The following is a 14,642-nucleotide window of genomic DNA, read 5'->3' as shown; positions in this document are numbered from 1 at the left end:
AATATTGAAAGGGTCCAGATTGGGGCACCTGGGTGGCTCAGTTGGTTAAGCTTTGGCCTTTGGCCCAGGTCATGATTTCAGGGTCCTGGGATCGAGCCCCACCATCAGGCTCCTTACTCAACAGAGTCTGCTTCTCTCTTTCTCTGCAGCTCCCCCTGCTTGTCCACGCTCTCTGCCAAATAAAAACCTTTTTTAAAAAATTAAAAAGGGTCTAGATCCATTTTCATAGAGCAAACGTAAAGGGTGAATTGGAAGTGAAACAATGAATAATGAGCACACTTTCTCAAAAAGCTTTCATGTATCAAAACGACAGTTTTCCTCAACCAGTGGTTCCCCAAACCAAGCAGAGGAGGGGTACTAAAAGTATACCTTGAGAGTAAGGGGCAGTGAAGCAAGGGCAAAGCCTAGAAAGCTGGGTTATTAATAAGCTGTCCAAGCAGTTCTGTTGATTCGAGCTCTCTGAAACTACTGACTCTGACAGGCAGGTTCCTTGGACTTCGCAAGGAGGGCGCACCGCCCCGATGCTCCCGTGTAAGGAGATGGGGCCTGACTGCAGGCCTGTTTCTCTGTTAGTGTCTGAGAGCACCTCTGCCTTCATGGTCTTCCCCCATGGCTGTGGATCTCATAGCCTTGTCTCTTCATTTCTCCACCTCACTTTGCGCCTGCCTCTCAAGCCCACTCTGTCTCCCCACTTGTGCACTTGCTGTTCCCTCTGCCTCCGTCCTTCCCAACTAGCTCCTCTTCCTTCTTCCGAGGAACGTGTACTCTCCACCCTTGACTCTCATTACCTCCGCCCGGAGCCGCCTCCTCCGCAACCCTGTCTCCCGCCCCCAACACACCCCAGTCTGAGTTAGAGATCCTTTCTCCGCTCCCAGGATACAGCCCTTCTAACACTGCCTTTTCACCGCCTGCTTCCTCGCCTCCCGACTGGGCGACGTCTTTTTCACGAGGGCACCTTGGGTACCCAGCCCCGCGCGGGCTCCGGGTGGGGACTCATTGACCGGAGTAAATGTGATGGTCCCTTTAGGGAGGGGCGGAGTCTGCCGTCTTCCCTGCGGGGTCCTGGTATTCCCAGCCGGTAAGACACACCTGACACGGAGCACGTGGTCTAAAAATGACCAGTTGGTGTTGGGGGCCGGCCGACCCGGCGGTGCGCGAGCCCGGGAATCTCCGGCCCCGCCCGCCACGGCGGCCAACGGTTGCCCAGCCGCTCCCCGCGCGCGGGGCCAGGGGGCAGGGCCTAACTGCCGGCCGGCCGGTGGGGGCGGGGCCTGGCGGGAGGGGCGGGTCCTCCGGGAGCCCAGCCCCGGAAGCATGGCAGCGCCAGCCCTCGGAGCCGGCAGCAGTGACGCTCCCGCACCCGCCGCCGCCGCCGCCGCCGCCGCCGCCGCCGCCGCCGCTTCCACAGCCATGCCGGTGAGTGCCTCCTCGCTCCCGCCCCGCGCAGACCCGGGCCGCCGCCGATCGGCCACACGTCGCTCTTCTAGGGCTCGGGCGGAGCCGGGGCTTTTGCCTGCCTCTCTTCTCACTCTCTCCCCATCTACTGCCCGCTTCTGCGACCCTCCAGAAAATCCGATCCGAAAAGGGTTTTAATGTAGGAGTCAGGCCTCAGGACATTGGAACTGCAAGGCCTCCAGGGGTGACAGACCCAATTCTTCCCTGCATAGACGGGGACACTGAGACCCAGGGAAGGGCAGAGTCGCCGAGATCACCCAGTGAGCGGGTGGCGAGCTGGACCTGGGACGTCTAGACCCCGCGCCTTCCCAGTTTGCCCCTGTCTTCGGTAATGGCTTGAAAGGGGGAATGGGGGAGGGGCGGGTGGCTGTTGCCTCCTGGACGTGGCAGGTTTACAGAGGTCCAGGTTTTCAGAGGTACGTGGTTTTCCTTCCTTCCCTCTGCCCACTCTGGCCCATTGCGACGCTGAACTTTTCACCGATCACTTTGAACCTGAACCCATGAACCTAGGAGACGCTAAGGGACTTGCTCAAAAGTTGCCAGTTGCTCAAAGAGAGTTCGGGGAGGAATGAGCAGGTCTTAGGTGCCTTTGCCACTCACTCAGTCTTAATGCACAAACGTGGTTGCTCAGGGTCTCGTTTTGTAGGTAAGAAACTAAGGACTTCGGCAGGTAAAAAGAGAAGTGCAGTAACTTACTGGAGGTCTCCTTTAGGCGTTGGGTGGAGTCAGAATTAAGCCCCTTATCTTCAGGCTCCCATCTCTTCAGGCCTGACCACTTGGGAAATAAATGCCAGACAAAAGTAGTTCTACCGGATTGAGAGTAAGCTGTGTTGCCAAGTACATCCTGTAGATCTTGGTTGGGGTCATGTGGTGTTAAGCAGTTTCCCCCAGGTGCCTAGTTTATGGCTCTGCTTCACATGGATACCCAGAGGTGTCCCTCAGATGCCCTGTGTCTTAGCAGCCTAGCTTTCTGGAGCTGGCAGGTAACCCAGAGGCCCCCTGGGCCGAGTCACAAACATCTCAGGTGTCATTTCTCTTGGGCCTTGCCAGGTGCCTTGAGACAGATCCTCAGACAGCACAAAGTATGGACAAAGAAGCTGACATTATCAGCCCTCCTACTTGAGCAAGCTGCCTGTGGCAATGTTAGGAGGACAGCATTAATCGACCTGTGACTGGGATAGTTGAGGTCACAAGCATTTCGGAGAGGGTGGCAGTGAGGGAAAGGCCAGCTTCAGGATCACTCTGTTGTGTGTTCACTTCTGGAGATTTGGACAAGTGACCCTCCAGAGCAGATGGTCAGAATGAAGAGGGCACTTGGCACCGTATCACAAGATGAGCAACTGCAGAAAGGAGGCTATTAGTCAAGGGGCTGTGGTCAAAACTGGTCAGAGTGTCACCGGAGAGTTACTCAGACAAAAATTTGGAATCTCGGAAGCCTCTTTGAAAAGCCCTGTGCCCTTGCTTCTCACCCGGGTGACCTTGGGCAAGCCGCTTTACTTCTCTGTGCCTTTGTTTCCTCATCTGTAAAATGGGGGGAGGGGGTAAAATCTAACCTCAAAGGACTCTTAGTATTACCTGGAAAAACGCCAGTAAAATACGTAGCATAGCCACTGACCTAGCTCGTCCCCAAGAAACGGTAGCTCTGATGTCGACCTAGGACAAGTGGGGTGGAACTAGAGGCGGGCAGGTGCTAACCCCATTTTAACAAGGACCGCATTTTTAACAAGTGGTTAAAAGTTTAGGCTCTGAAGACATTTTCAGTCTCGGCTTGGTTCCCTCCCTACCTGTGTCACCCCCAAGGGAGTAACTTAACCTCTGAATCTCAGCTCCCTTGTCAGTCAAGAAAGGATAATAATGGCCATCTCTTGGGAACTTTGTGATGATTAAACAAAGTAATGTTTGCAGAGTGTTTAGAACAATGCCTGGTACTGCAGTCCGCATTCAAATATTCAAATATTCAAATATTCAAACTCCTAATCGACTTTGTATTCAAAGACTCAATTTCCTGGATATTTGAGAAAGACTTCCTTCTCTGGGAGGGAGCCGGACAAGGTGATCCCACTGCATTTCTGTCCTTCCAGTTCTGAGATTCTGTTAAAGAATTGCACAGTTCACTGAACTTTTTCATTGCTTTAAAGAACCTTACAGGTGACAGGCCTGACTGAGGGGCTGAGGCGATCGGGGGCTGGCTTGGGATCCTCTGTAAAGAATGGATTACTCTGTCCTTAAGTAGATTTTCGCCACCCCCAAACTGACTCGAGCAACCCCGAGTCGAGGGGAAGAGCACTAAATTGGAACATTTGCCCCCCAGAAGCCGCCTCCTGGCTTCTGACCTCTACTGTGGAGGATGAAAGGAGACCTGCGCTCTTTAGGCCGCAGCAGAAGGCTTCACAGATGTGTCGGGATAGGTTCTCGGGCGCCTGTCCCGGTGCCTGTTCACGAGGTGTCCCGTTGCCCGAGCTCCTGCTGAGAGGGTCACAGGGTGGCCCCTGGCAGTGCTGTCAGTTGCTCCACCGCTCGCAAAATGTCCCTGGAGCCAGGAAGGCCTGGGTTCACATCCCTGCCTCGGCACAGACTCACCCGTGACTGTGGGGAGCTCTGTAAACCCCTGGGAACTTTCCTCTGGAGTAAAACAGGGTCTTTAGCTCCCTTTCCAAGCCGAGGGAGAACTGAGATTCTGTGTACAGAGCATTTGGCACACAGCAGTACTCAATATTTAGGTCTCATGTAGGTCTTGCAAGCCTTTAAGTCTTTGGGTGGGCATCCAGGTGCAAACCATTGACAAATCTGGATTGTCTACTGGTTATTATAGAGCAGGAGTCAGCCCACTTTTTCTTAAAGGGCCAGGTGAATTTTTTTATTTTTATTTTATTTTTAAAAGATTTTATTTACTTTATTTGAGAGAGAGAGGCAGGGAGAGCAGGAACACAAGCAAGGTCGGTGGGAGAGGGAGAAGCAGGCTTCCCGCTGAGCAGGGAGATCCCGATGTGGGGCTGGATCCCACGACCCTGGGATCATGACCTGAACCGAAGGTGGAGGATTTCAGCCACCCAGCCGCTCCCAAGGTGAATACTTTAAATGCTTTAGGCTTGAGGAACCATGTAGTCCCTTTGTAACTACTCAGCTCTGCCATTCCATTGTGAAAGTAAGCCAGTGGTCTTAGCAGTGTTCCAATAAAACTTTATAAAACCAGCTCACTGGGGCACCTGGGTGGCTCACTGGGTTAAGCCTCTGCCTTGTTGTAGTCACAGAATAAACTAAAGGAATAAGAGGTATTTAACATAGAAGAAAAGAAAAACTAACCATTTTCTTTAAGGCAGGTTTTGCAGATTTGGCCTTAGTAAAATAGTGAAAAAACCAAACTCTTAGCTCTTGGTCTTAGTTTCCCCTGGACAGCATGATAATAAGCCAGACCCGAACATGTTCTGAGACTTGGAAAGAGCTTGAGAAGCCACTAGTCCAGTGTTTCTCAGGTGTGTGGCCTTGCCTCCCTGTGTCTCCCCAGTGGGTTAAAAATGGAGAGAGCCCCACAGCCTAGCCCAGAGCCTCAGAGCTGATAGAGGCAGCTGCTTGCTGAGTTCCATGTCCTCAAGTCCCCAAGGGATACTTCTGTGCACTGAGGTTGAGAGAACTTGAGTCGGCTAATACCTTTTTGGTAAGATAAGGTGACTGGGGCCCTTAGGGCAGAAGATTTTTTTTTTTCTTTTTTTCTTAAAGCACGGGGATTTTTGCCTGAGGTCTTCCAGCAAGAAACATTGCTATGTCCAGAATTCCAGTTGAGGTAACAAATTTGGAATATTTTGGAATGCTTGGGCACCTGGGTGGCTTCAACAGTTAAGCATCTGCCTTTGGCTCAGGTCATAATCCCAGGGTCCTGGAATCAAGCCCTGCCCAGTAGGGAGTCTGCTTCTCCTTCTCCCTCTGCCCCTTCTCCCACTCATGCTCACACACTCTGTCTGTCTCTGTTTCTCTCAAATAAATAAGTAAAATCTTAAAAAAAAAAAAACAAAAAACCCACTTTGGAATGCTCCATGAAACATGTAGCCATTGTGGTTTGAAGTGAGAGAAAAGAGGGCTGTGAAACAGGTTAATAATAACCTAATGGAGACTACTAGCAGGCTCCAAGCTCTCAAAATTTGTTATCTATTGCTCCTGAGTAATGACCCCCAAACCTCAGTGGTTGGAAAGGTAAACGTTTATTAATTCTTAGTTTCTGAGAGCCAGGAATCTGGGGGCAGCTCTGTGGGGTGTCCCTGGCACGGGGTCTCTGATGAAGCTACATGAAGATGTCTGCCAGCTGTGAAGGAGCATCTGCTTCCACAATGGCTCCCTCTCAGGGGCTTACCATGAGCCTCTCTCCATGGGATTGCTTGAGGTCTTTAGGATGTCTTAGCCAGCCTCCTCCAGAGAGAGAGAGCAAGGAAGAAGCCCAAGACCTGACCTCAGAAGTCACATAACATCCCTTCAGCCATATTCTGCCAGACACAACCCAGAGCTCCTCAGCCAGCTGTGTCAATCATCTGCTCACGCAAAAAAAAAAAAAAAAAAAAAATGTAGTAAGCACCTACTGTATGCCAGCCGCTGCTCAAGGCTTGGGTTGCAGCAGTGAACTGAACAACACTTGCCATTAGGCCCTTGAAGACTATAGGATGTTGAGCCCAGATGAAGAGTTGAGGAGTCTGGTGCCTTTACTGGCCCAGCCTCCAACCCACTGGGAGCCTAGGCAGATCCCTTCTTTCCCAGGACTCAAGGTGCTGCCCCGACCATGAGGCACATGTTTGAGAGCAGTGATCTCCGTGTATTGGAATACCAGAGATACTTATTAGCCATGACAGATGCCCCAGCCCACACTTGTTGATGAGAATTTGTAGTTTTTCCCAGGTGGTTCTAATGCAGAAGATGATCTTTTGATGCATGAATAAGACCAGATCAGCATGGCTCAGAGTCCACGGGCCCACCCATGACAGAGTTACCAGTGGTCTTGAGACCACCCTGTAGCTCAAGAATCAAGATTTTGAAGGTAAGACTAGAAATAGCATTTTTTTAAACTAGCTTCCCGAGTGACTCTACTCATCATGTGCTAGACACTGCTGAAGGCCTTAAGTGTGCGGCGAGGGGATTATCTCATTCAATACAACAAAGTATGAGATGGAGAAACCCTTACTTAACTCCACTTTGTAACAGAGTGGGGGTCAAAAACAGGCTAGTGGTGAGTCTGATGACAGCCAGATCTTGCCCTGTCTTGCTGCACTCTGTCTTGGCCCCTGGGTGGGCCTGTGTGCTGCTGTGGTGGATCGTGCCGCAGGACTGGCTCATGGTCCCCTTTGTTCGTTTCAGAAGCACGAGTTCTCCGTGGACATGACCTGTGAAGGCTGCTCCAATGCGGTTAGCCGGGTGCTCAACAAGCTGGGAGGTGAGTGAGGGGCCCTTTGTTAGGGGTCAGGTGGGAGAGGCCAGTGCGTGCAGCCACGGAGCTGGAGAAGCTTGAGTTGGAGCTGATAATAACAGGAAAACTAACATGTATCAAGTACATACTTAGCATGTGCCCAGTACTCTGCTTGATGGCTCTGTGGACCGCATCATCTATTCCTCACCAGAGCCATTTAGGTGGCTCCTTGGACTGTCTCCATTATAAGCGGGGGGAACTGAAGTTCAGAGAGGTTGAGCGACTTTGCTGAGATCACACAATCAGTAAGCGGCAGAGCTGGGATTTGGCCACACGGTCCTGGCAGCGCTAGTTAATATGTTGGTGATCTTCGGTGTGATAATTTTGGATACGATATATTGGAGTGTCTTTTTTCTGTTAATGTTTAGAAAATTGTAGTTGTTTTAAAATATGAACTTTGACTCAAGTCGTGTGCAGAAGTCCTAAAGTGCTGCTTCCGCACATATTTAGAAAACAGTTATTCTCATCTAGCGCCCTCAGTTCCCAACTGGGGAAACTGAGGCCCAAAGAGGGCTGGGGTCTGGCCCAGGTAATGACTGAGCTGTGATCAGAGTTCTGGGAGTGCTGGGCAGTCAGTCTTCGAAGGTTTTTCACATTTAAAGCCCTAGATAATACCCAGATTTCCAAGGGCTTCCACGTGGATGTGATCCCATTAGCACTCGGAGCATTCCTCTGAGCTGGCCTTTCCATCTGTGGAATGGGGGTGTTGACACCAGAGCTTGGGAGGGAAGGGACTTCCCCAAAGTGAGTCAGTAGTGGCTTCTAGTCCTGGAAACTGGAATCTTAATTTGAAAGTGTCTGAAGCAGTAGGAAAATCCTGGCTGCTGACTTGCCATGTGACTGTGGCCTCGTCTCCCTGGGGCCGGAGTCTCCCTAGCTGCGTGTAGGCATGTCAGCGTACGTCAGCTTCTGCTGTGAAACTTCTCAGAAGCCCCTCCAGGTATGACATGGCATGTTCTGGATGAAGTGAGGGGTCACGGCCAGCCTGCTTTCGCTCTTGATGGCTTGAGGACACCCAACCGGGGATCTGGGCTCAAGGAGCATAGTTTGAAACCCACTGGGTTAGATGATCCCGGACTTTCTTGCAGCTGTATGATGCCACCAAAATACATATCCCAAAGAGGAAGGAGATACTTCGAACCAAAACACAAAAATCCAGTATGCGGCGAGGACACGATACGTTTTTTTTCTCCCTCAGTTTCTGTCAGATACAAATTCAGACATTATGACTAAATCTGTGCCATGGGCTTTTGAAAGCTCTTTGATGTTTGTGGATCTCCCTTTGAACTTGGACGGTTTCTCCCCATCTTTCACAACTGTCCCCACTTGGGTGGCCTCTTAAGGTGTGTCAGTAGGATTAGTTGGAGACTTAGATGAGCAGTGCTGGGCCTGAGGAATCCCAGCTAATGGCATATGTGAACTGGAGAGACCATAGGGGCTGGCCACCCCCAATTCTGTCACGTGCAGATGGGGAAACTGAGGCCTAGAATGGGCAGGATCCGCCTATAGTCATCCAAGTCAGTGGTGAAGCCAGGCCTAGAACCTGTAAGGGCTTTCCCTCTGCATTCCATCGTCTCAACAAGACACGTTCTAGGTATTTCCCTGGAGTGCTCTGGGGGGGAGGGAGGGTGCCTTGAAGTTGGCACACCCCTTTAGGAGGGTGGTTTTACAATATCAGCATTTAAAATGTGCCAGTCCATTGCTCACCAGTTTCCATTCTGTAAATTCATAGTATAGAAATATTTTCACAAGTTCTATATGTTCTGGTATATTCACTGTACCATTACAGCAGGGGACCAAGTGGATGTACGGGGCGTCCACACTTTGGAATGTAGTGTAGCTGTTAAAGAGAGAATGCTGTAAGTCTGTATGTACTGAGATGGCAAGATCCCCTGGACACTGGAAAGTGAAATATAGCAAGACCGGTGTAGGTAGTATGACGCCGTTCGGGGGAATTACTTTTTACTTGTCTGTCTGGAAGAAGAACTGGGTAGATGACATGCTGTTTTAGTGACTTCTGGAGATCTTCTACTTTCTGATTTTATTCAGAAATATTTCCTTTTTTTTTTTAATTCGGTGTGTCTGTATTAATTATTATTTTTTTAAAGAATTTATTTATTTATTTGACACACAGAGAGAGATCACAAGGAGGCAGAGAGGCAAGCAGAGAGAGAGGAGGAAGCAGGCTCCCTGCTGAGCAGAGAGCCCTATGCGGTGCTCTATCCCAGGACCCTGGGATCATGACCCGAGCCAAAGGCAGAGGCTTTAACCCACTGAGCCACCCAGATGCCCCTGTATTAATTATTTTTGAAATAAAAAGAAAAGAAAACTTAAAAGAAGCCCCAGTGTTGAGCAGGGATTGGCAAACTATAGTCTGTAGGTCAAATCTAGCCACAGGCTGGTTTTGTACAGCTGAGAACAGTTTTTACATTTTTAAAGGGGCATAAAAGCAATACACAGAGAGAGGAGACCATGCAGCTGAGTCCATGTGGCCCCAGATGCCTAAAACATGACTCTGGTTCTTTATAGGAAGAGTTTGCTGATCCCTGGCATGGAGGAAAGGGGAAAGTGGTTGTGAGTCCGAACTCTGGAGCCTGAACTCTCTGGCTCTGACTGGGAGGATCTCTGCTTTCTCCCCACATACCCCACTTCCCTTTTCCTGCAGGAGTTGAGTTTGACATTGACCTGCCCAACAAGAAGGTCTGCATCAGCTCTGACCACAGCGTGGACATTCTGCTGGAGACCCTGGAGAAAACAGGAAAGGCTGTTTCCTACCTCGGCCCCAAGTAGCGAGGGCCTGGATCCCTGGGCCCAAGATGGACCAAAGGGAGCAGGTGGGTGAGGCCCCAGCCCTCATGCAACATATTCATTATCTGATGCAAATCTCGCGTTCAGGGAGTCCTCAGGAGCCCCCTGAGAGTATGCAGAGCATTGTGATATGTCTCCCAGGGTCCCTTTCTTGACTTGGGGAGTGCATCCCATGATCATCAGGGTTTAAGTGTAGAGTATATGAGACTAAGCATTCCTTTGATAAACTGTCGCATCCGAGAGGACACCTGTGCCCCGGACCTCATGCTTCTGTGCAATGACCAGGTAAGTTAATTCAACTTGGCCTCTCTCCCTGCTCGGAACTGCCGTCAGCTTCCTGAGCATGGCCGCAGCCCCAGTGGTACAGAAGCAATCCTCCATGTCCAAGCTGCAGGACACGTCCCCTTTAATTGTCCACAGCGCAGAGGCATGCAAGTGTGGCACTGTGCCGGACTGTTCACTATGGGACCAGGACAGGCCTCATTTAGCGATCTAACACCTCTTCAGAATCCTTCACAGCACAGCCCTCCCTGGCCGTCACTGCCCTTGTCCTGCTCAAATCGCAGTGACGGCCACATCCCTCCTGTGGTTCGGCGCTCAGTGCCATTGAGAAACATGAGGCCCAGAGAGGGGAGGGGACTTGACCCAAGCCCCACACAGTAGAGTGGCAGAGGCAGGATGAGAGGCGTCCTGAATCGGAGTTCTGTCTTGGCCAGTGAACTTGTCCCCTGGGCATGGGCCCACAAGAGCCCCCCCCCAGGCAGAGGCCAGCTACAGGGGACTGGTGGTCTATGGCCATGTCCTATGTATGTGGTGACGTTACGTGCAGGTCATGTCAGATGCGTCTGTGTTCCTCATGCTTTTTCTGTCTCTGGACACAGCCCATGGTCAGGGATGAGCCCAGGATAACTAATGATGTCCTCATTTCATGCTGTGACTTTGAATTCTTCTTACATTGTGGAGACTCTTCCAGCTGTAGAATGGGGCCACAACCTCTATCCTATTTTCCTGCCGTATGGGGGTTACTGGGAAATCCTTCTGAAAGTGAAGGCCGACCCTCAAGGAGAAGATAATGTTTCCATCATGCTGCGGATCAGTGCTGGTCAATGGTTCCCGCATCCCGAGGGGTTCTGCAGGAGAGTGTGGGTGGCGCTCTGGGCTTCTCTGCCTTATCCCTGGTCATCCGCCCTGTTTCATACGGGGCCTCTGTGTCAGGTTATAAGATTGCGGTTGATGAAAGTGCTCTAAGAGACAGGATGGAGGGAAGGAAGAGTCAGAACTTCCTGAGTAGGCAGATCACACGGGGGAGCCCCAACACAGACTCCTTGCATTGGAGACTCCTGGCCTGAGCCTATGAATCTTGTTCAGCGAAAACAGTAATACCTGCCAGTTGTAAACTGTGGGTAACTTGATGGGTCTTCTCATAGTAGGTTGTTTTTTGTTTTTTGTTTTTAGATTTTATTTATTTATTTGACAGACGGTGAGAGAGGGAACACAAGCAGGGGGAGTGGCAGAGGGAGAAGCAGGCTCCCTGCTGAGACCCATGTGGGGCTCTGCAGGGCTCCATCCCAGGATCCCGGGATTATGACCTGAGCTGAAGGCAGATACTTAATGACTGAGCCACCTAGGTGCCCCTTCTCATAGTAGTTTTTAAATTTATGGAGGTGAAAGTCACATAACATTATTTAGTAGATTCATTGCATTCATAATGTTATGCAACTCTGGCTTCAAATCTTTATCACCCCAGAAAGATACCCTGAGCCACTATCTGCTGCCCTTTCTCCCAGCCCCTGGGAGCCACTAAGCTGCATCTGGCCTCTCGACTTGCCTCTTCTGGATGGTTCATTTCAAGAGAACCACACGATTTCATTTAGCATAATGTTTTCAGGATTCATCCAAGCTTTACCACGGATCAGCACTTTTATTCCTTTCTATGGCTGAATAATTATCATAGTTTTTAATTAATTAATTTATCTTTGCTTTTTTATTATGGAAGTTTTAAACATGCGAGTAGTAAAATGAACCCTGTGTACCCATTACCCAGATCCACTGATAAATCTGCTCTGTTTCATCTCTGCCCATTATTTTGAAGCATATTCTGGATACCAGCTAATTGTTTCTGGGCAAGCATGTTGGCAAGCATGTGTAGTACGGAAAGGCTCCCGCAGACTCAGAGGCACAGTACTTGGTGAGACTCACCTGTGGAGCTTTCCCCCACATATCCCGGCAGCATCTTGTCTCCGTCTGGTTTAAGACGCTCCCCAGTGATGGGTTTGAAGCCAGGCGTGGGAATCAGAGAGAGTTTCTGGGTCATAAAGTCATCTTGACTATCTGTTCATCAGCAGATTGGTTTGCTTGTGATTTTGTTCACGGACTTCCCAGTGTGAACTGAAATGGGACAGGGAACACCATCCCGGGTGCCCTAGAAGTCCCCCAGAAGAAGGCATTGGCAGAGATCGGCTTTAGTGAGATTAGTGGGTTCCAACCTACCGGAGTATGACAGCTGTGGTGGGAGTAGAGTGCAGGGCAGAACACTGGGTGCCAGTTCTGCTCCAGCATCTGGGTTTCCCATGACACCTCCTACAAGCGCCCCTTAGTGAAAACTCTGCCACTTTTGCAATACCTGCACATGCACAGCAGATGGCGCTTTCATTCCACTTAACTTCTCTTCTCTTCCAGGCTGCTGATCTGAGACCCGGGGCCTGGCAATCCTGCTCAGCGATGGCAGTTCTTGCAGCGACCCTCTCTTGCCCTGCTCCTCTCTAGCTTCCCTGCAATAAAGTTGAGCCACTTTTGTTGGAGGCGTTGTCTCTTGCAATGTCTGGATGTTACTTGCTTACATGCTATGAAGGAGTTAATTACAACATTTACTTGGGTTGGGGTTCTCAGGGCTCCTCAGCGGGAGCACCAGGCCTGCCCAGTGGTGAATCTTTGCTCTGGGATCTTGGGAAAGTCACTTCCCTCTCTCTGCACATCACCTTTCCCATCTACTAAGTGAAGATACTGGGACAGATGGGTGATCCCCTTTGTTTTCAATATTTTGAAAGACTTCTATCATCAGGTGCATTGCATTGAAGGGATATTAAATCTTTTTTTTTTTTTTTTAAGATTTTATTTATTTATTTGACACAGAGAGAGAGAGATCACAAGTAAGCAGAGAGGCAGGCAGAGAAAGGGGGGGGGGAGCAGGCTCCCTAACAAGCAGTGAGCCCGATGGCAGGGCTAGATCCCAGGACCCGGAGATCATGACCTGAGCTTAAGGCAGAGGCTTAAACTCCTGAGCCACCCAGGTGCTCCGAAGGGATGTTAAATCTTATAGCAGTTAGAATAGTGGGTAAAGCCTTGAGGACAGACTGCCTGAGACAGAGTCCAAGCTCCAGTACCTTCCAGCTGGGCCACTTGAGTTCTTGGTGTGCACAGGCATAAAATGTGATAATAGCATCCCTATAAATGGTGGCCGTGTGGAGTAAATGAGGTGACATGTGTAAACCACTTCAAGTTGTGCTTAACCAGTAAGACAGGAAACACTTTTTTCACACATTTGTGTGTATTTCATTAATTATAGGTCTACAGAAAATGACACAATTCCAGTCAGCCTAAAAATTATTGTCTCACAGAGTTCATTCAATTTTGTCAAAACAAAGGGAATGTTTTACTGTGTGTAGCTTTATATTTTATTGAAAAATGTATATTTCTTTAAACCAGAAGTTCTCAAACTTTTATTGTCTTCGGACACTTTCATACTCATAAAAAGTATCATTGTGTATCTCAAAAAGCTTTTGGTCATGTAGGTTATGCAATATTAGAAATTAAATTTTTGAAATGCAAGAATACACGAGCACACATTCCATTAGCCAACGGGACCAGATGAAGCCATTGCACATCATTTAGATTCTGGAAAATTTCACTGTATGATAATAAGTGAAAGGAAAAGGCATCTTATGAAAATAGTTTTTCCCCCCTTTGCCTTCTGAAAGGATTTTGGGTGCCCCATGTTGAGAATCGTTTAATCCACTTATGGGGCACTGATAGGGGACCAGAGCTGCTGGGCTTGGATGCCACCCAGCTCTGCAGCCGTGACCCAGCTGTGACCTTAGAGCCCTCACCTCACCTCCCCGGAGGCAGCTTCCTCCACTGCACATGGGTAACGCTTGCACCTCCGGGAGCTTGGTGGCCAGAAACAAGACTTTGTTCCAACTCTAAGCTGCATGCTAGCATAATTTCAGTCCCCTTATGAAAATATTAACTCTCAACCATTTCTGCCTTTGTGGCCCAACCCTCATCTGACTTTCTTGGCCACCAGATGGCGGTGTCCTTTGGGTTTGGCTATCAGGAGACTGTTACAAAGACCAGCCCAGTGAGTTCTGGGAGGATGAACCTGAGGGTTTTCCCATTTTCAGAGCCTCCTGGTTCAGGCTGGTTGGCCCACTGAGGACGCCCCAGGATTGAGGGACTGGTGCCGCTTGTGCCGGGGAGGAGTCCCCCCACCCCAGACACACACTCAGTCCCCCCATCCGAGTTTCCAGCTGAGGCCCTGGGTTCTGTTCTTTGAGGCTCCAGAGGGGCCAGGGAAGCTACCACGCCTACCAGTAGTGCAGCTGGCTGCCCACAGAGCAAGTGAGTTCAGCCGGCGAGCTTCTTCGGGGGTGGGAGTGGGGAGCTGATGTGTCCACGCACTGCTCAGGGCCTCCTGCAGCGCCTGACGCAGCTGCGGCCAGGCCAGTCCTCTGTCCCCCAGGTATTGTGCTTTTGGCTGTGCTGCCCGCTGTAACTGGAATGTTCTCCGCCTGCCTCCCCACCACCAGCCTGTCTCCATGCACAAATTCCTTTCCCTCCCTTACATACCACAGCTTCCATGAAGCCTCTCCACAACTGGAAGTAATTTATTTCTTCTGGCCTTCACAGCACTGATCCCACCAGCCTCAGGGGCAGG

The 14,642-nt window shown here is 50.1% G+C and overlaps 1 protein-coding gene across 2 annotated transcripts; it reads left to right on the top strand.

The window, feature by feature from the left end:
* Positions 1-1,299: 1,299 nt before the first annotated feature.
* ATOX1 (antioxidant 1 copper chaperone) lies at positions 1,300-12,510 on the top strand. 2 transcript variants are annotated; one of them, XM_059417197.1, is made up of 4 exons: positions 1,300-1,416; positions 6,793-6,868; positions 9,567-9,735; positions 12,389-12,510. In XM_059417197.1, the coding sequence occupies exons 1-3, from the start codon at positions 1,315-1,317 to the stop codon at positions 9,689-9,691; spliced, it is 303 nt and encodes a 100-aa protein (XP_059273180.1). In that variant the 5' UTR covers positions 1,300-1,314; the 3' UTR covers positions 9,692-9,735; positions 12,389-12,510. The 2 variants fall into 2 exon arrangements, with proteins under 2 accessions (XP_059273180.1, XP_059273181.1); XM_059417198.1 differs by lacking the exon at positions 1,300-1,416 and adding an exon at positions 6,379-6,475.
* Positions 12,511-14,642: the final 2,132 nt, after the last annotated feature.

This window comes from Mustela nigripes, chromosome 12, assembly GCF_022355385.1.
Source record: "Mustela nigripes isolate SB6536 chromosome 12, MUSNIG.SB6536, whole genome shotgun sequence".
Classification (NCBI taxonomy): Eukaryota; Metazoa; Chordata; class Mammalia; order Carnivora; family Mustelidae; genus Mustela; species Mustela nigripes.
Note: the sequence above shows the minus strand (reverse complement) of the source record. Positions and strands in the feature narration are given on the sequence as shown.

Coding starts and splice junctions, on each gene's coding strand:
- ATOX1 (XM_059417197.1), top strand. CDS start 1,315: ATGGCAGCGCCAGCCCTCGGAGCCGGCAGCAGTGACGCTCCCGCACCC. Junction 1,417..6,792: donor CCGCTTCCACAGCCATGCCG/GTGAGTGCCTCC, acceptor TGTTCGTTTCAG/AAGCACGAGTTCTCCGTGGA. Junction 6,869..9,566: donor GGTGCTCAACAAGCTGGGAG/GTGAGTGAGGGG, acceptor CTTTTCCTGCAG/GAGTTGAGTTTGACATTGAC.